The 19,980-nt window shown below is 37.3% G+C and overlaps 1 protein-coding gene across 1 annotated transcript in view; it reads left to right on the top strand.

The window, feature by feature from the left end:
- The window catches only part of mnd1 (meiotic nuclear divisions 1 homolog (S. cerevisiae)), a 67,841-nt gene extending 48,282 nt beyond the window's left edge, over positions 1–19,559 (top strand). The window contains exons 7-8 of the mRNA XM_039750275.1: positions 13,991–14,035; positions 19,141–19,559. Coding sequence (XP_039606209.1) covers positions 13,991–14,035; positions 19,141–19,247 — 152 coding nt within the window. The 3' untranslated portion in view covers positions 19,248–19,559. The remainder of the gene's footprint in view (positions 1–13,990; positions 14,036–19,140) is intronic.
- Positions 19,560–19,980: the final 421 nt, after the last annotated feature.

The raw sequence follows: 19,980 nt of genomic DNA on the forward strand, positions 1-19,980 counted from the left end.
AGGAGTGAAGGCCTATTAGAACTACATTAACATCACTCTTTGTGTGCTAGTTTTAAATTCTGATTGGTTATTTCTTTATTGTTATTTTTTCCTCCTGCTTTCACTCTGACTATGAGGCATTCGGAATATGTGGATTTAATTTGCATTGCTAAGTAAAACAGTCAGCATGGGATAATACCTGGTTTGGAAAAGGTTAATAGTGATTTTTGAATATATTTTCAGCATCTCTTTTTCTAAATGGTAAAATAAAATTAGCTGTTTTTATTACAGAATACATTACTCATGCTTTTTTTTTTTTAATAAAAGACAAATAACAGAGTGTAACTTCATAAATCTAAAATCTTGCTGGAAGTCATTAACAGTTCAGGCAGAGCTATGAACAACTGTCAATCTGTACAGGAAACAGGCTGATCACATAAGTTGAAGTGATAATGTAATTGTAAAGAGCTCAGTTTCTTGTGCACTGCTTCATAATCTGAATTTTTTTATGTATAAAATGAATATAAATGTGAAATTTACTATGGATTTTCACATTTGGTTGAATAGAGAGTAAACAATGATTCTTTAGAATTGCCAAGTCTCAAACACCAAAGAAAAAAAAAATCTAAATATGCTTGCTGCTTTAGAAGAACGTATTCCCTAGAAACATGATCATAACTGGAAAGCCAGAAAAACACAAAGATCAGAAAGCATTACATATGAGACTTTTGGAATGAACACTTCTAAGTTTAATCTTTGCATGACTTTCATAGCAGACGCTGTCAGACAGTATTCTTGTGAAGACATTGAGAAATGCCATCCTGTCTCCCTTCTGCCATTCCGGTCCAAAACACTTGAACACATAGTCCATAAACAACTCTCCCCTTGTCTCTCTGATAACAATTTACTAGATCCTCTTCAATCTGGATTCCACAAGGTTCATTCTACTGAGACTGCACTACTGTCAGTTACAAATGCTCTTTAATCTGCCCGAGCTGCTTTTCTCCCCTCTGTCCATATTTTTCTTGACCCTCAATCAGCTTTCAATACCGCTAATCCCACCTCGCTTATGTCTTCCCTCAATGAACTGTGAATACATGGTTTTGCTTTGGACTGATTCAGGTCCTACCTTTCTGACTTGTACTTTTTTGTCTCCTGATCTAATTCCTTGTCTTCTTCATAGAAACTCTCCACAGATTTCTGTCTGAAGGATCATTGTTGGCTCCGCTTATATATTTTTTTTTTCTCTGTAAGTTAGCTCATTAGGAAATGTTACTTTTTCTTTTGGCTTCACCTACCATCTCTAATGCCGATAATGTACAAATCTTCTGTCATTTTCCTCTTACAACCTACAGGTTTCAGCCTAGATCTCTTCATGGGTGAATGCTCATCATCTTAAACGTAGCCTTTCAAAGTCAGGCAATGCCTGTACTTGCCTTCTAATTTTCCTTTCCCAGATTTGTCTTCAAGCATTGCTTTTGAAGATGTCAGCCTTCAGTCATGGTCATGAATCTCTGTGTGACTCCTCACTTTTACTCATTGACTATATGTTTTTCAATGATCCAATCATGTAATTTCTTATTTCATAAAATTTAGATGAATTGACTCCTTAGTAATTCTGCTCTGTGGTGGTTCCTTCAGCTGTTGTGTGAATTCTACAGCTTCTCCAGAATGCAGCAGCTCAACTGGTATTCTGTGTTCCTTGTTTCTCTCCTACTTCTCCTCTGCTTCATTTTCTTCCTTGACTACCTTTTGCTGCAAAGATCCAGTTCAGAACTCTTGTCTTGGTCTACAGTTCTCTGAATGGCTGTGTTTCTCAATATCTCCAGTCTTTGGTATCTCCATATGTCCCTTCAAGAAGTCTCCTCTCTGCCTGTGCCTGTCTACTGACTATCTCCTCTTGCCAGATGTGGAAAGACTGAACAATGCTTCTATGTTCTGGCTCCAAAGTTGTGGAATGGTCTCCTTTTGGCTTTTCAAACTGTACCCAATGTACTCCTGTTTAAATGTTTTTTGAAATGTACATTTTTGTTAAATGTTTTGGAATTGTTACATTTTTCTTCTACAGGATAGTTACAGTTATACTGACAAGCACCTTAGGATACTGATTTGTGTCTTTAGTCTAGTTGAAGGTATAATTATAAAATATTAGTTCTACTCCCTCCCAGTTTTTTTATCTAATCATTATTGTTTTTATATAACTTGTTTGGTACATTGCCTTGGGTAAAAGAGTCTGCTAAATAATAATACAGTAATAGTAATTGTACATTTTATTTATAAATGTCTTAATTTGCTAGTAGCATTTGATCAGGAAAAGGCTACTGAGTATTTGATCTCACTCATGTAATTGTTTTACCCTGGCACACTCCAGTGTAAAAAGAAGACCCCTGGAACAAAACTATATACTTTATTTAGGGCAATTAGTCAAAAACATTCTTTCACTCTGTCTTTTTGTTTCCATTAAACTATCTAAGTTTTGCGCATGTTTTATTGTTTATTCAGATCACATATGGCTTTCACCTAACCTGAACGGTACTGCCAACTAAGCTCATAGGTTCCTTTCTAGATAGCAGATAGGAAGAAATGACAAAACCAACTATGAAATTGTCACTGGTAATCTCTTACCTTTCCCACTGTCTGTGCTGCATCCTGTGTGTTTCGCTCTTGATATGTCCACGGTTGGCTGCACGCAGACTGGGGCTTTTTTTATTTTAGTTTTAAATGTTTGTTTCAACCCAGTTTGCCACCAGTAGTGAACTTCACAAATGGTGTCCTCAGTGCCTCATGGCAGTTAGATAAGGAATGATCCATATAACCACCCAGTTTACTAGTAGCAGTCAGGCAGAGACACTGACTTTGAGCTTTCATTGACAAACTATATTTATTTGCATCAAAACCAATAAGAGCAACTCAAAGTAATGCATACAACCAGGGTGGGTTATGTCTCCATGCAGTTTTTAAAAATTTATCGGCTCCCCTTGCGATCCTCCATCAGAGATGACTTTACCTTAGGCAGGCAGAACAACTTGGCGGGTGGGCCGTGGCACCAAGTGCCACATTTGACTACCGAGAGAAGAAACGGAATAGGTGAGGGTTAGTAACAAATTATAGCTGTCATATTACTACTGTTTTTAGTGCTAATGACTAACAACAGAGATTCAGTCTGCACAGTTAATCAGCAGCTGTAGTCAGGATGAGCTAAACTGAAGTTGTGAGTCTGCAGCCGGGATTTGAAAGCTGAGACTGAAGGGGCATCTCTTATAGTAGCAGGCAGACCAATCCACAGTGTGGGATAATTAAAAGCTCGACCACCCGCTGTTATGTTATTAATGCTTGGAATCATAAGCAGACTGGCATCCTGAGATCTGAATGTGCTTTCTGGTTTGTAAGTAATGAAAAGTTCAGATAATTTAAGGCTTTATATGTTAAAAGGAGGATTTTGAAATCTGCCCTAAACTTAACCGGGAGCAAGTGTAAGGATTTAAGAACTGCAGTTATGTGTTCATATTTTCTTGTTCTTGTAATAATTCTTGCAGCAGCATTTTGGATTAACTGAAGGCTGTATAAAGAACCGTTTGAACATCCAGTGAACACCGCATTTCAGTAGTCAATCCTACTAGAAATAAATGCATGAATTAATTTCTCAGTATCCTGCATATTTAGAAAACACCTTAATTTCCCAACATTTTTAAGATGGAAGAATCAAATATAGTAGAAAGGAAAACAAAGTGTAGAGAGGTTTCAGTGCTTCTGATATGCTGGAGTGATGGGATGAAATCATCCAGGCAAGCTCACGGTAAATGAATATTTGGCTGTTGTATAAACTCAAATATTCTGATTTAGTTGCATTAATTGTCAATGTAAATACAGCATAACTTACATGGTTATTGGTATATCTAATGAAATACTGAACTTCACTTAAGGATCCCAGTTGTCTGACTAAATTCCATGTGAGGCTTTTTCTGCTCCTGCCTTCTTGTTTTCTTTTTGTCTAATTAGTCTAGTGGTATCCACATTTTAAAAGGTGTATTCAGATCAAAGTCTGTCTGTTTGTCTATCTATCTATCTAGTTGTTACTGTAATCATTAGATACGTATATTAATCCAAATATTCCTACATAGTGTAGAAGCTACAAGAGAAATGAGAAACAGGATCTGTGTGAGCAGAATTTGAGGGCTGGCAAAGCAAATGGGTACAAACGATAAGGGATATGGGAAAAGCTAGATAGAGAAGAATATGATGTAAAAGAAGGAAAATAGACTTTTTTTTGGAATAAAGATGTGATATAAAAAAGATGAAGCTGAAGAAAAGATGTATAAAACTTCAGCAAATAGAGAAATTTTGGAAATAGAGATTAGACAAATAATATAGTAAATGTGAAAACAAAGATAAAGATAGATAGATAGATACTTTATTCATCCCAAGGGGAAATTCACATACTTCAGCAGCAGCATACTGATACAAGAACAATGTTAAATTAAAGAGTAATAAAAATGCAGGTAAAAACAGACTAGAACTTTGAATAATGTTAACATTCTGCCCAAAATAAAATAAATGGAATTGAAGAATCGCATAGTGTGGGGGAGGAACGATCTCCTCAGTCTGTCAGTGGAGCAGGACGGTGACAGCAGTCTGTCGCTGAAGCTGCTCCTCTGTCTGGAGGTAATACAGTTTAGTGGATGCAGTGGATTCTCCATAATTGATAGGAGCCTGCTGAGCGCCTGTCGCTCTGCCACGGATGTCAAACTGTACAGCTCCATGCCTACAATAGAGCCTGCCTTCCTCACCAGTTTGTTGAGGCGTCCCTCTTCTTTATGCTGCCTCCCCAGCACACCACCGCATAGAAGAGGGCACTCACCACAACTGTCTGATAGAACATCTGCAGCATCTTATTGCAGATGTTGAAGGATGCCAGCCTTCTAAGGAAGTATAGTGGGCTCTGTCCTTTCATCAGTATTGGTAGACCAGTCCAATTTATCATCCAGCTGCACTCCCAGGTATTTATTGGTCTGCACCCTCTGCACACAGTCACCTCTGATGATCACGGGGTCCATGAGAGGCCTGGGTCTCCTAAAATCCACCACCAGCTCCTTGGTTTTACTGGTGTTCAGGTGTAAGTGGCTTGAGTCACACCATTTAACAAAGTCCTTGATTAGATTCCTATACTCCTCCTCCTGCCCACTCCTGATGCAGCCCAAGATAGCAGTGTCGTCAGTGAACATTTGCATGTGGCAGGACTCAGAGTTGTATTGGAAGTCTGATGTATATAGGCTGAACAGGACCGGAGAAAGTACAGTCCATTGCAGCGCTCCTGTGTTGCTGACCACAATGTTAGACCTGCAGTTCCCTGCACATACTGAGGTCTGTCTGTAAGATAGTCCACGATCCATGCCACCAGGTATGAATCTACTGCCATCTCTGTCAGCTTGTCCTTAAGGAGCAGAGGTTGGATGGTGTTGAAGGCACTAGCGAAGTCCAGAAACATAATTCTTACAGCACCACTGCCTCTGTCCAAGTGGTAGAGGGATCGGTGTAGCATATAGATGATGGCATCCTCCGCTCCCACCTTCTCCTGGTATGCAAACTGCAGAGGCTCGAGGGCGTGGTGAACCTGTGGTCTCAGGTGGTGAAACAGCAGCCACTCCATGGTCTTTATCACATGTGACGTCAGAGCGACAGGCCAGAAGTCATTCAGCTCACTAAGATGTGTTACCTTTGCGACTGGGGCGATACAAGATGTTTTCCAAAGCCTCGGGACTCTCCCCTGTTCCAGGCTCAGGTTGAAGATGTGTTGTAGAGGACTCCCCAGCTGCAACGCACAGGCCTTCACAGCAGTCGTGCCGATACTCCATCTGGACCCGCTGCTTTGCTGGCACAAAGTCTCCTCAGCTCTCTGCTCACCTGTTGCTGTAATTGTGGGTGGGGATGTCTCTCCTATGCTGTTATCAGCAGAAGGATGGGTGGAGGGTGCAGTACTCCGAGGTGAGAGTGGGTTAGGGTGGTCAAACCTGTTAAAGAAGTTGTTCATTTGGTTTGCTCTTTTCACGTCTCTCTCGATGATGGCACACTGCTTCGAGTTGCAGCCTGTGATGATCTTCATCCCATCCAACACTTCCTTCATGCTGTTATTCTGTAACTTCTGCTCCAGCTTTCTCCTGTACTTCTCCTTCGCCGCCCTGAGCTGGACTCGGAGTTCCTTCTGCACGCGCTTGAGCTCATGCTGATCACCGCCTTTAAAAGCCCGTTTCTTCTGGTTCAAAAGGCCTTTGATGTCACTTGTAATCCATGGCTTGTTGTTAGCATAGCAGCATACTTTTCTTACTGGAAATACAATGTCCATACAGAAGTTGATGTAGTCGGTAGTGCAGTCAACAACCTTCTCAATGTTCTCATTATGTAACCCTTGCAGGATATCCAAGTCCATAGTTCCAAAGCAGTCTCTCAGAGCATGCTCTGCCTCAGGGGACCACTTCCTGAATTGATGGAATAGTTCAGAGAAGGGGAGAAATAGTAAAGGAAAGATGGACAGCATATTTAAATAAAAATATTGCTCCAGCAGACCCCCGTGACCCTGTGTTAGGATATAGCAGGTTGGATAAACGATGGATGGATGGATATTGAATAAGGAAAAATTGAAACTTACCTGAAGAGTGGGTATCCACAGAAGGTGCAGCAGAATCGGTCACACCAAAAACACTAATACAGAGTATAAAGAATGAAAGTGGAAGTGGAGAAAAGGATGTACTAGTAGAAGCTGTTGAATGACAAATGTCCACAGAATGGAAACACCGCTATTTAATACCAATATACCAAGATAAGGTTGATAAACTAGGCTGCAAACATAACAGAGTTATTAAGCTTCTACCTGTTGCCATTATATGATATTAGAAAAGATAAGTAAAAAGAAAAGAATAACAGTGGATAGATATCCATCCATCCATTTTCCAACCTGCTGAATCCAAACACAGGGTCACGGGGGTCTGCCGAAGGCCATTCTCAGCCAACACAGGGCACAAGGCAGGAACCAATCCTGGGCAGGGTGCCAACCCACCACAGGTGGATAGGTAAATAATATTTTGTCACCATGAGGAAAATGTAGCCTTTTAGAGATGGCTATAGGAAACTCCGACAGCATTAGGAGCAAGCCTGGGACGTCCCTGGATACAGTGCAACTTAATCACACAACCCACTCGGAGCACACAAACACACACACATCTTTGGCCATTTTAGAGGAAAACTGAACTCCCTGGATAAAAATCACACACACACAGAAGTAGAACATACAATTCTACATAGAAATCTGGGTTTGAGATTTGGACCAAGGATAGTAGGTTGGTGAGAAAGCAGCAAGAACCTCTGTACCACCTTGTCACTTGGCTGTCCAAACTTTAGTAAAACCATGATGGTCATTTGCAATAACTGTTGGCTTTAGACAGGAGCACTTACGTAATTCTATGCAACAAACAAATTAGCACTAATGAAACGGTGGTGAAATCTTTGAAAACCTAAGTTTCAGTTCAGCAACTTGCATGACACTTAAAGATTAACATTTAGAAATGCTGGTTCTTAATTTAATTAAAACTAGACTGGTGGTCATCTGATTTATACCCATTAAAAAAATTGAACTAATATTTTTTTGCTAACATTCCCAGACTTTTTCCAGTAAGCAAACTCACCAAGAAATCTCAGGTCAAAGAGCAAGAACTGGCACTTTTAAACAGTATTAATAATCTAGGAAAGTATGGAGTTAATATTTGCTTTTATTTCTTTCTAAATGACTGTTGGTGAAATAGTTGAAGTAAAAGTGCAGTCAAACTGGTCGATCTTGTTATCTCCGTGGAAGCAGAAATTCTAAAGCAGCATGATTATGCCTTTTAGGAATCTATCACTTGTGCTCTCTCGTGATATTTTTAGGTGTGGTGTTTTACACCCATAGTTTTCAAAAAGTGTTCTTTCAGAAAAGATGATTGTGCAGACATTAAGTAAATTGACAGAATTATCCTTGTGATGTAACCTATAAAGTGGTTAATCAATTTATTAAAGGAAAAATGGTATCCTGACTTAGTTCCTTTTTTTAAAAAAATCTCTTGTTGGTGCCAAATAATGTGTCAGGTGAGTATTTCAAGTAATAATGTGGCTTATAAAGGGAAAAAAATCCAAATGAAAACCTTTCTGTCAAGGTTTTTAATGTATCTTTAAATAGGAGTACAGTTACTTGGGAGAGAAACTGAAGTATAATTAAAAAGAGGCTTACAACATAACAAAACAGAATAAGTACAAAAGGGCAAGGGATAAAAAATATTGGTAAAGAATTCAACAAAAGTAACACCAGAACCAAAAATCTTGATTATTTTAAAGACTCGGGGTGGGGGGGAAAGTAGTGATGAACGAACATGCTTTCCTCAAGTTTGGCAAAATGTGGAAATGTTCTGAAAATTCGGCAAACTTGGTGAAATACACTCAAGTCAATGGCAAAGGAACAACTCAACTACTTTTGAGTGGATTATAGTAGTGCAATGGTCTTTTAAGTGTCCCTGAGGGCTAGCAATGCATCTGCCTATCATGCTGAGCTGCTAATTGTGGCCAAAAATGTGTGCTGTCAGGCAGAAGTGCTAACCATTGCATTCAAGTCCACAGTACTCAGAGCCCTTTATGTGTTCCACTTCTACCAAGCTCCTATCGTTATGAATAAATGACACCCAGAAAGCCTATGATGCAATGGGGGCCAGCGTTATATACGGGGGTAGAGGGTAATAGGGGCTGTCCCGCCACTGTCCAATATGTGCTGCATAGTGAGGAACATAACATGCTAAATCCAGTATAATCGAGCAATGAAGATACAATATACTGTGCAATAAACCTATGCAGCACAGAAAAGCTTTTTTGTAATATTTTGTAATATTTTTATATACTGGAAATTATTCACACATTTGTGAAGCAGATCAGGCAGCTCCTTAAACTGAGGTGGAGTACATTTACAGTACATATGTATGAAAGTTCTGTGCATGTACAAAACAAATAAGGCCAGCAGTACAAATCAGATATTTACTTCCCCATTCAACAAGTCTCTCAAACAATGTCACTACTGAAGACAGCAAATTTGCTGTTAAAAAACATTTTGGTGAATCTCGCTGGACAACACTAGAGACAATTGTACTATAAACTATTCTGACTAACAGCAGTGCCCTGATTAAGTAGCATCTGTTGATATTTTCCTTCCTATTTTAGGAAATAGGAGTGCACCAGTTCTATGGTTAGGTGTTGCCTTGCATATTTGAGATTTGCTGGTTTTCACCCTTGAGAGAGAACATTAGAAACCTTTTTATTTTTGACATCTCAGCTGTAACAGAGTTTCCATATGCACAATTGCATTCTGACTTACTTATGATCCCATTTTTAATACATTTATTCTATTGAGTTTCAAGTGCACAAGAAATAATAATTGTGAGGCCTTGAAAGGACCTATAAACCAGTCTAGGGCCTTTCCTAGCCAAGAATAGGCCTCGTCCCAGGTAGCCTGATTTCCCAATTTCACAGGCAGGTCATCCTGCAGGTTGTCCTGCACAGCTCCAAAATTAGGATTAGGCTTCAGAATTTCAATATATACTTTAATGTCCCAAAATTGCAAATCTGTCCTTCAAGGGAGAGGAAATCTTAAAGAATCCCTTGCTTAAGGACAATGGAAATGGTAATCTTTGTAAATGACAATATTTATTTGTAATTCACAAAATGGGGTTCTACCCATAAAACACAACGATCATAAATGCCCACTATTTGCATATTAAATAACTAAACAATGTAAAGAAAAACAAGATTTTATGTAAATTTAAAAAAAACTTCTCAAAACCACAAACATAATCAGCAACATAAAAAGGTAAATAGTATTTTAAAAATAACTACATCATTAAATAAAAAATAAATAAATAAACTTCAGCCAAGGCTTACAACCCTGGTTAAAACATAACAGATGCAGCTTTTATATCACTCATGCAATAGAGTAAGTTAATTGTGCTGTGAATGCCTAGGCACCTCTTAAAGCAGGTGATGAGCTGTATGTACTGGAGGAATATGATACCAGTCTATCACACAATGAAGACACAGACACACATCCCTACTAGTGCCAGTTTATCAATGCCAGTCCATCTAAACCACATGCCTTTGGACTGTGGGAGGAAACTGTAGGAGTACAAATGAAGCAGATAGTGTACTGAAGTTTCCATTTTTACTGGAACTGATTCCTGATACACACAGCGTGCTCTGTTTAGTCTGTATTTATTAAAACTCATTAAAAAAAAAGATGCAGTGAATGATAGTTGAGCAGCTCCCAGACTGTATGTTTGTTATTATAAGAGAGTAAGTGGAGTAGTAGCAATGCTGACCTGCTCTAGTGTAGTTAATAAGTAAAGTGTTCAAAGTTTGTGTGATGTTGCTCCGGTAATGCAGTATTCCAGTCCTGTCAGTAAGTGCTGGGGAAATAAACTACTGCTTATTACCTTTCAACAATGCATGGGTCCTTTATGTTGAAGAAGACAACACATGGACCTCTTGTCCTCCCAAGACCAAGTTGCCAGCCCCAATAGTGCACGAGTACCAACAGGCTGCTGCACCGCATATGCTTAACAGGGTGCGGATGGCAGAACAGTCATTCTTGTTTTTCTGTCACATAATCAGCTTATGCAGTTTTTTTCATACTCACTAGGCATGTTACCTTCTCAAGCATTTTGCCTATGCAGATTTGGGTAATAAAGACAAGAACCCTGATAACTTAACAGAGGCTGCAGCTGTCATTCTTCTTCCTATCACATAATCGGCTTCTGCAAGTTGCTTCACTGTCAGCAGATGTCCCAGTAGTTATTTTTCTGTCAGTGATGCCATGTGCCCACACCGCTGTTTTTTTTCCTGTCAGCCATGCTTATCTAGAGAAGGACCCAATGCCCAATTAAATGTCTAAGGTAAAGTGTTCCACCAATGGGTGGGTAATATATCATGAGATATGCTCTCAAGTAACACCAAGATCAATGTTCAAGTGTTTTACCAGTGTTTGCGGACAGATGGATAATCCTTAGCATTTTATACTGTACTTATAGGTAAAATACATAGTTAGAGATGCTGCATTTTATAGCTTCTGGTGGCATGATGTCTACACTCCATAACAATGGACATACAATTGTTGGGTACACAACAAACTGGTGAGTGTAGTGCTTTAGATGTTTAGTTTTTTTGTATTCCTTTAAAGGCAAATGTACTTATGTTGAAACAAAGTGCAATACACAAGCTGGCAGAACCATTGTGATTTCATACTACACAAGAATTTAATAAATGAACAGTAAATGCAAGCTTCCAGTTAGTAGCTAGAGGAGAATTCATGAAAGAGAACGCTGCAATCTATTGCCTGATGAAAATGGGTCCAAAAATGAATGCCTGCTTGGAATCATATTTAGTGAACTTCACAGAAAATAATGTAATCGCCTGTCAGTTACCATATGATTGCTAATTAGGAAATGCTCAAAGGTTTTACGTTTACATTTTTTCACTTAGGAGATGTTTTTTTTATCCAGAACAACTTAGAAAAAGAAGTCAACATAATCAAGTAAACATCAGTCTAGGGGACTGTTTTTTTTTTTGTTTTTGTTTTTTTTAAACAAGTGTTACAAGACAAGGGTACAAATTTAATTATCAAAGTAAAGATCTTTAAACCAAACAGAACAACGAAAACTATAATCTTTCCTTAGTTACAAGAACCTGTCAAAGCCATTATATTCCCAGATTAAGAGAGTCTTTAAGCACTTCTAAAGCACACTGAGGAACTCAACCGGTTTGGATGGAGATGGGTAGCTTGTTACATCAGCTGGGAGTTGCACATGAGAAGAGTCTGGATTGAGATTTGACGCAGTGGCATCGCCAAACGCCCTTCACTAGCAGACCTGAGTGATCCAGACGGTGCATATGTGTGCTACCATATACATAGTTGTTGACCAGGTTTTAAAACCTGGTTTAATAATTGCTGAAAATATTTTATTTTACCATCCTAGTCTTTTCAGGTGGTAGACTATCCTGAATTTAAGAAATATGTTTGAGATTAGATGATTGTTGGCAATAGAATTTCAGTAATTATAATTAACTTTAAAAATCCTGATCAATGCACCTATACACTGTAATTAGCAAGTACATATTATAGTATGTGTGTACATGTAGTAAACATAATTGCCAGGCAACAGTAAACTCCACAGGCAACTAGGAGCTCAGCCAGTAGCAATAGCAGGCTCACATTTTAACTTTCCTTTCAGGGTATGTCCTTAGCAACAGTGTTTCAAGTAATAGATTGTAGGAAATAAAGTTAGAATATAATAGTCATGTCATATATTTATTTTACTTTTTGTTTATATGACAATTTTGTCATCTCTTTGAATACCTAAAACTCTTCAAATACCTAATCCATATAAACAACATCATATCAGTGTGACAGGAACTGCTCGATGATCTTCTCAGATTGTAATGTGAAACTTGTAAAGGTCTGACTGGCATGGTTATGCTCTGCTCTAGTTTAAAGAAGTGTCTAGCATTTTCATTCTGTTTTGCTTTTTGAGGAATGGAGCACATATTAACTCCTTGAATATTTACTGGAGTTAAAACGAGAGATATTTGGAGGGAGCATGGAGAGAGATCCATTGTATGGTTGATTCACCTATGTTTAGCAGAAACAATTTTGGGGTGGTTTGAACCTATAAGACCGCCCAGCTATCTAGGTCACTGAAACAGTAGGCATCTATTTTGATTTTCCTTAGAGGATAGTGTTTTACTTCACTTATTACACAAGATCACATTTCAGTATTTTGTACAAAAAAAAAAAAAGAAATGATTACTAATGTAGATTACTCTTTCATCACTTGTTGGTGGATTATTTAAAGATACCGATCAGACAATTACACGCATTTCTGTTAGATCACTGGGAAGTTTAATTGTTTCATATATACTTATTCAAAGAATCAATACTCAATTGTCATGTGGACGACCCCACTAAAACTGATACCCTTCCCAAAAATTGTAATGTTCCTCTTTAAACCAGGAGCACTGTTTTAGTATGCGTTTTGATTGATTATAGTCTTCCAAATGGCTTTCTGTGAATGTGGCACATTTATATGTGTAAATAAGGAGAGCAGGAGACTCTAAATGGTTTTGGGATGCCCACCCCATACACTGAAAAATGAAGCAAAAAACACATGGTTACAATTGAGTTCAAAACAGAACTGAATACAGATGGAAAAGTAGAGGCATTTATATAGTGGAGACAGGAAGGTGCTGAGGAGGAAGTGAGGTCAAGTGACGTCTTCAGTAGTGCAAAATTTTGCACAGAGGGTCATTCTTAGTTTATTTTTTTACTGTAATTTGAGAAAAAATAGGCCACATAACATTAACTGCTAATAGGTTAATAAAGGTAACACAGCCTTGTGCATATTTTTCTTTTATACCCTTTATAGTTTATTTGGCATGCTCTTATTGATTGTTTCAGTGTGAGGTTTATCAGAGTAAGTTACTCAAAAAGTCTTTATTGGCTTTTGTCCTCTTATGTAACTAGTATTCTAACCTGGTGCTAAAACCCTTTCTTTTATATCTCTCTATCATGTTAAAAAAAGTGATAGTAGGACATGCTAACATACAACTCTTTCCCAGAATCATAATTCTTATCGTGTTTGGTTAGAGTGACTTTAGCTGTTTTTGAATGTATAAACTGAAAACTAAGAGTGTAGTTTAATCTTTATTTGTAATAGCAGCTGAGACGCCCAGTTTTGTTTAAGGGGAGGAGGCTACCCAGTGGTGGATAACTGCTAAACATTCTCTAAGAATGTGCTTATCTAGTTTGAGGTCAAAATGATGTCACAGTCCAATATTGTAATTTAAACATTTAATTATATACAGTATATTCACTTATTACTTTTATCTGCAGTCGCTTGTGTTTTTTTTTTTACTTTTGCATGTTATATATTAATCATTTTTAATTTGGTTTTAACAGGGCAGTCTAACAAAACAGCAAAGGAAGCAGCTAACAGATGGACAGGTAAGCATTGCTCTCAGTAATATCTTCAAATAAAGATATTCAATGACCTGTGTAAGTACTGTAACAGTGAAGTTACCAGCATTTCAAGTATGAGATGGAAATATGAAAATAAGAGTGAAGTACATAATGGGCTCTTTTTTTTCCTTTAGCTATTGTAATGAAAGAAAATGTACAGACCAAAAGCCTTACATTCTTAAAACTGGTGGACCATGGAACACAACCCATTCCGTTTCCCACCATAAAGAAGCATGGAAAGAGCAGCAGGCCTCAGAAATCCCACATATGTCTTGGTCTGCTGGATAGGCCTCACCCCAGGTAGCCTGGCTACATAATCAAAGGCAAACTTTCTGACTGCTCATGCCCAAAAAATGGAGCCAACACTTTTGAACTGAAAAAGGCTCAAACTGGAGAAGAGAGAAAGTATAAACCTCTGATCCAGGTCAAACCAAACAGCATTCTTTAATATTTAAATATTCATAAAAGAATTCAAAAGATGATTACAAAGATAGGAATACGTAAAATATAAGTTCTGCCTAAAAAGGAAGACCAAGAAGCAAGCAAATCCAGTCCATAAACAATTTAAAGAATCTTAGAATGAAAGCAGTAGTTGAAGCCAGTATATCCAAATACAAACGAATAACAAAACTAAAAAGGTGAGAGTCAAAGCCAAAACTCAATTCCAAAGCTTTGGTACAATCTGGAACTTCTCCTTTTCTACAGCTGGGGCACTCTCCCAGCCGTGTTATCCAGCAGTCCCACCTCCTTGGGCTTCAAATGCAGAAGGCAAGGAAAACAATAAGGTAAGTCTCACACAGAAAATGAACATAATACACATTTGAAAAATAATTAACAAACACTGTATTAAATAAATAAAATACATACAAAACAAAAGCATAATAACATAATATGAAAAATATTTAAACAGCTAAAAAAAGATTAAATAATCAAAGAAGAAACTTGGCTTAGGATAGTCACCCTGTCTATACCATAACAACAACTACTATTATTATAATAAGTGAAATGCAAGGTTGATTGGATATAAGCCAAACTTTGACTCAACTAGTCTAAGGTATTTAGATTTTTTTAGGGCTGTCCATGAACCTCCTTGCATGCATTTGGCAGTATGTCTTATTTGCTTGCTGATTATGTGGCTGTGTTCTTTAGTTGTATTATCACTAAAGAACAGTAAACTAGTCGGTTATTAAAACAACCATTTCTATCCAATGTGTGACACTATCTCCACCATGTTTTTTGTACCTGTTTTGGTCATTTTGACCTTATTTAAGTACAGGTTTATCTTTGTCCCATCTGTCGTTAACACTTTGATCCACAAGTTTAAAGTTTACTGCCTCATTTGTGAAATAGTTTGACAATTCTACTCTTACATGAGTATTTTAATGTTGATGACAGGCTTCCACCTAGAAAATATTGTGAATATGCATTCTTTCCAGTTGTATTTATTTATTTGTTTGTTTATTGATTTTAATTAGAAACAGATAACATTCCATACCGTCAGTCAGTCATTATCCAACCCGCTATATCCTAACACAGGGTCACGTGGATCTGCTTGAGCCAATCCCAGCCAACACAGGATGCAAGGCAGGAACAAATCCCAGGCAGGGCGCCAACTTACCGCAGATATTCCATATAGTCAAGTCAAATTTAACAAATCAAAGCAAAATTTAACTCTCACCCAAGAGAAAGAGGGAGGGGCCACCAACCAAAGCTACTCTATAAAAGGAGCAAGAAAAGAAGAGTATCCTTTTCCCCAAAATGGAAGCTTATTCTAAAATTCTTTTGATTAGATCTTGTCGTACTTTTAAAAAAAAGTTTTGAACAGATCCTTTAAGTGAATCTGATTTTTTTTCCAATTTCAAGTAATATAGAACATCGGTTACCCACTGACTTAAGAGTGGTGGGGTGGGATTCTTCCAGTTGAGCAAGATATGTCTACGTGCTAGTAGTATAGTAAAGAAAATTACAGTTTGGCCTTCTTCACTTTAAGGTCGTCTGAGAGTACACCAAACACAGTTATTAATGGATTAGGAGTGATTATGCTTTCCATTTTTAACATCTTTGTGATCACTGGATGATTTCATCTCTACCCCTGCATATTGGCAGTTTCAGTTATCTACTGCCAATCTTTTCTTGTCCTGTCTGGTCATTTATGATCACTAAGCATGTGAGTGATTTATCAAGATGTACCAAGTTATTCATTTTGCTATACCCAGTGTAGATGTATAATTTGTAAAGTATACAATGTAAATACATTTTGTTGTGCACATGTTGGTAAATAGAGACTCCCTTGGTGTACAAACAGCTTCTAGGAAAAGCATGTAACAGTTACTGAAATGTTGACCCAGATATCCTAACCGTGGAAACTGAAGTGAGGCCAAGACTGAGTATGGCTGGCAGAAGACCAAGAAAATTCTTCATTGTGTATATATGGAACTTAATATACAACATATTATAGAGGTCAAGTATCATGCTAGCAACCAAAGATTCAGGCTCAGAATGTTGGTTTGCCTAAAGCAAATGATCCCAGGAATATCAGAGCTGGTAAATTCTGCTTTGTAAAAGTATCCTATTTTGCACAGCGTTAAGAGTGGAGCTGGGACAAGGGCTTATATGGCATGGAGAAAGTGTAGAGAGAGTGTACTGAGGAAAAAAAGTTTGAAAAAATCGCAGACAAGTGGAAGACTATTTTAGTGTTTAAGCACAGGGCTTTCAGGTAGTATGCAAATGAAAAGCCACCTCATTTGCTAGTCTGGGACCAAACCCCGTGTAACCATGGTCAGTGGGGCAAACTATGTTTTGCTTTGTCTTCAGTTTTTTTTTATGCTTTCATCATCCCTTCCTTTGTATATATGTATTAGGGAGGCACAGAAGTTGTGGTTCTGGTTAAAGTGGTCTTTCAGCATTTAAATGGTTTGCTTTTCTTTTATGAGGAGTGTTATAATTAGTTATTTTCTTTTCTTTTCTTTTTTCTGCCTTCTCAATGGTTGATGGGTAGATGATTAGATTGATTCTGGGGTTGTGAAACTGGAAGAATATGAATTTCACATTGGTTTTGTAAAATTTGCAGCAGTTAAAAGTTGAAGTTTTATAGCATCTTATCACAATGCCATTTTGCTTATTGGGTGTTGCCTTTTGGTTGAGTTAGCATTGGTCATTCCCATGGCAATTCATCCCTACAGCACCTGGGGTGCGCAATGCGTGATGTCATCCAGAGTGCCAGCATCAAGGTCATTTTAAAGATTTCTAGAGCATCTGATATCAAAATTCTCTATTTTGGTTTCATAAATTCACAGAGTTCTCTGACTAACTTACTGGTTTATTAAATTAAATATTTTTTCTGGCTTTAGACTTGGATTTTTGAGTTAGCATTCTTATCTTTGATGACTGGTTGGCTGTGTTTTTGGTATTGATCTCTGCTTGTTTTTGACCATGTCTTATCTCCCAATCCCATTCTCAAAGTTTCACTGTCTTGCCTTTTCTCAGTACGGAGAGTTCTTTAGCTTACATGTTGGTTCAGGCTTACTGAATATAAAACAATTAAGAATCACCTGGATTTAGAGGCAATGGAACAGGAAATACTCATCCAGTGAAAAAACAACTGGCAGCCAATTGTCCCAACACTTAATTGAGGGGTTAAAGTCCAAATGTTTCAACAAATAATGAACTTTTTTTTTACTTTTGCCTTTTAGTTACTTCAAATTGAAGTTGCTTGTATTTAGAGCAGCAATAGGGACTTTGACTTCACATTAAATTTTTTACTTTTGCATTATGAATTTGTCTAGCATTCATTTAGTACTTTAATGACCAATAAATTATAGCATTTTGACTAGACTTGACCTAGTAAGTAACTATGTAATTAGCATATGTAATGAATATTAATGCATTGTTGTACTTTTACTCCTGGAATTCTAACCCATTCTTGTCAAATAAATGACACCTTAATAAATTTGGTACATATGTGGGAATTGCACAAGTGCAAAAAATAATTCCTCTGTTTATTACTTTGAAGTCTCCAGGCTTTTAATAGAGTTGCAATAAAATGTTTTATGAACTCTTTGAAATTACCTGGATTTCTGCATTGATCGTAAAAAAGTGGTCTGGTCTTCAAATACAATAAGCCACAGTAATAGATAAACACAATCAGTTTAAACTAATGTGACACAAACAATTGGATTGCTCTAAATGTTCTGTAGCAATAATAACTTCCTCCAAACATTTTATGTAGTTGGCAATCAGACCTGCATGTCAGGTAGGAAAATGTTTATATTAATGTGTGTTACCCACTATAAGACTGTAGTTTCTGCTGTGAATGGGTGCAAGGACTCCGCTATCTGTCTGTTATAGTTAAGTCACTGTTTAATCCCTGACTGGGGTTTATTTATGTTTATTTTCTGTTTTGTTGTGGTTTATTAAAATATTCCATCCATTTTCCAACCCGCTGAATCCGAACACAGGGTCACAGGGGTCTGCTGGAGCCAATCCCAGCCAACTCAATGCATCTAAATTTTGGTAGCTTTGTTTTTAGTTTATTTATGTTCTGTGCCTGTAAATGTTTCATCATCCCTTCTTTTTTATGTTTGGAACCCCAGGATGTGGGGCCACCCTGTCAGCACTTCTGCTTCGTTCATCCTTTGCCATTATATTGAGGGTTCCATCAGTTAATTCTTGGCTATACCCACACTACTACATTTTTGCTTAAAAACACAGACGTTAGTCGTCTTTCCAGTGACTTGAACTGCAATGCTCATAAAGTGTTAGACACAGGTATCTGGGATATTTGTTTCCTCCTGTTATCTTGTAATTGTGAATCTTCAAATATCACACCTCTAAGCCCATAAATGGACATGTGCCACAGTTTTAATAAATTTGACCAAAACCTAATTAAAAGCCAACACCAGTGCAACTGACGCTTTTGTCCTTGCATAAATGCTCCTTTCTGAATTGCAATTTTTGACATTTTGAAGGATCTCATAGCTGCATTTTAGATTCGGTAACAAAAACTGAAGTGCTTTAAACTGAAGCATGGTGATGAACATTTTGTTAACAGACAAAAATAACAATGTTCTTTGGTTTCTTTTTATTTATAGATAATGTCTTTGCCATTAAGTCATGGGCCAAGAGAAAATTTGCATTTGAAGAAAGCAAGATCGATAAAACCTTTGGTATACCAGAAGATTTTGACTACATTGACTGACACTTTAAAGCATTTTTCCCTTTCTACTAAAAACTAAGATACTCCTACTATTAAATTTCTGTTTTTGTTAATACAACATCACTGCCTAATACCAGGTTAAAGCATACAGTAAGCCAATAACATAAGGTAAAATTATTTTAATGTATATATATTTTTTATTTTTCATATAATGTATTATTTAGAATTCTTGTATTGTACAGTTACAATGCTATGAACAGCTTTCAAATGTATCTGATGAGGATTAAATGCACATACAGTATACCTTGTAAACTTTATTGTAAATGCTAACATTGAGCATAATTTTGTTTTGTAAATAAAATACATGAAAAACAAAACTCTTGATCTCTTCACAGTTTTATAAATGATTAGTTAACCTTCTTTTCTAGGTATACACAGGCTAATGACTGCAGTAGTGAAGAGAAATGCTCTGATGTTTAAGACAAATCGTTTATACAAAGTGAAGTGTTTGTGCAAGTTATTAACTTTGTCAGGCTAGTGTCTCATCTCATTTAGAATACATTCCCTGCTACAGGGACATGGCTGCTAGCTCAGAAAAAAAAATGGATGACATTCCCTGAAGGGTGAAACGTAGGTGGGTATTGTTGTTGTGTACTGCAGACACCTTGCTTACCAGTTTAGAGTCCTTTTCTAAGTTATGTCAGTTTTTCTAATTCTTTGATGAAACATCAGAATCTATATCCTCGTGTTCAAAGGGACTGCGGTATTTATGATA

This window comes from Polypterus senegalus, chromosome 4 (genome assembly GCF_016835505.1).
Source record: "Polypterus senegalus isolate Bchr_013 chromosome 4, ASM1683550v1, whole genome shotgun sequence".
Taxonomy (NCBI): domain Eukaryota; kingdom Metazoa; phylum Chordata; class Cladistia; order Polypteriformes; family Polypteridae; genus Polypterus; species Polypterus senegalus.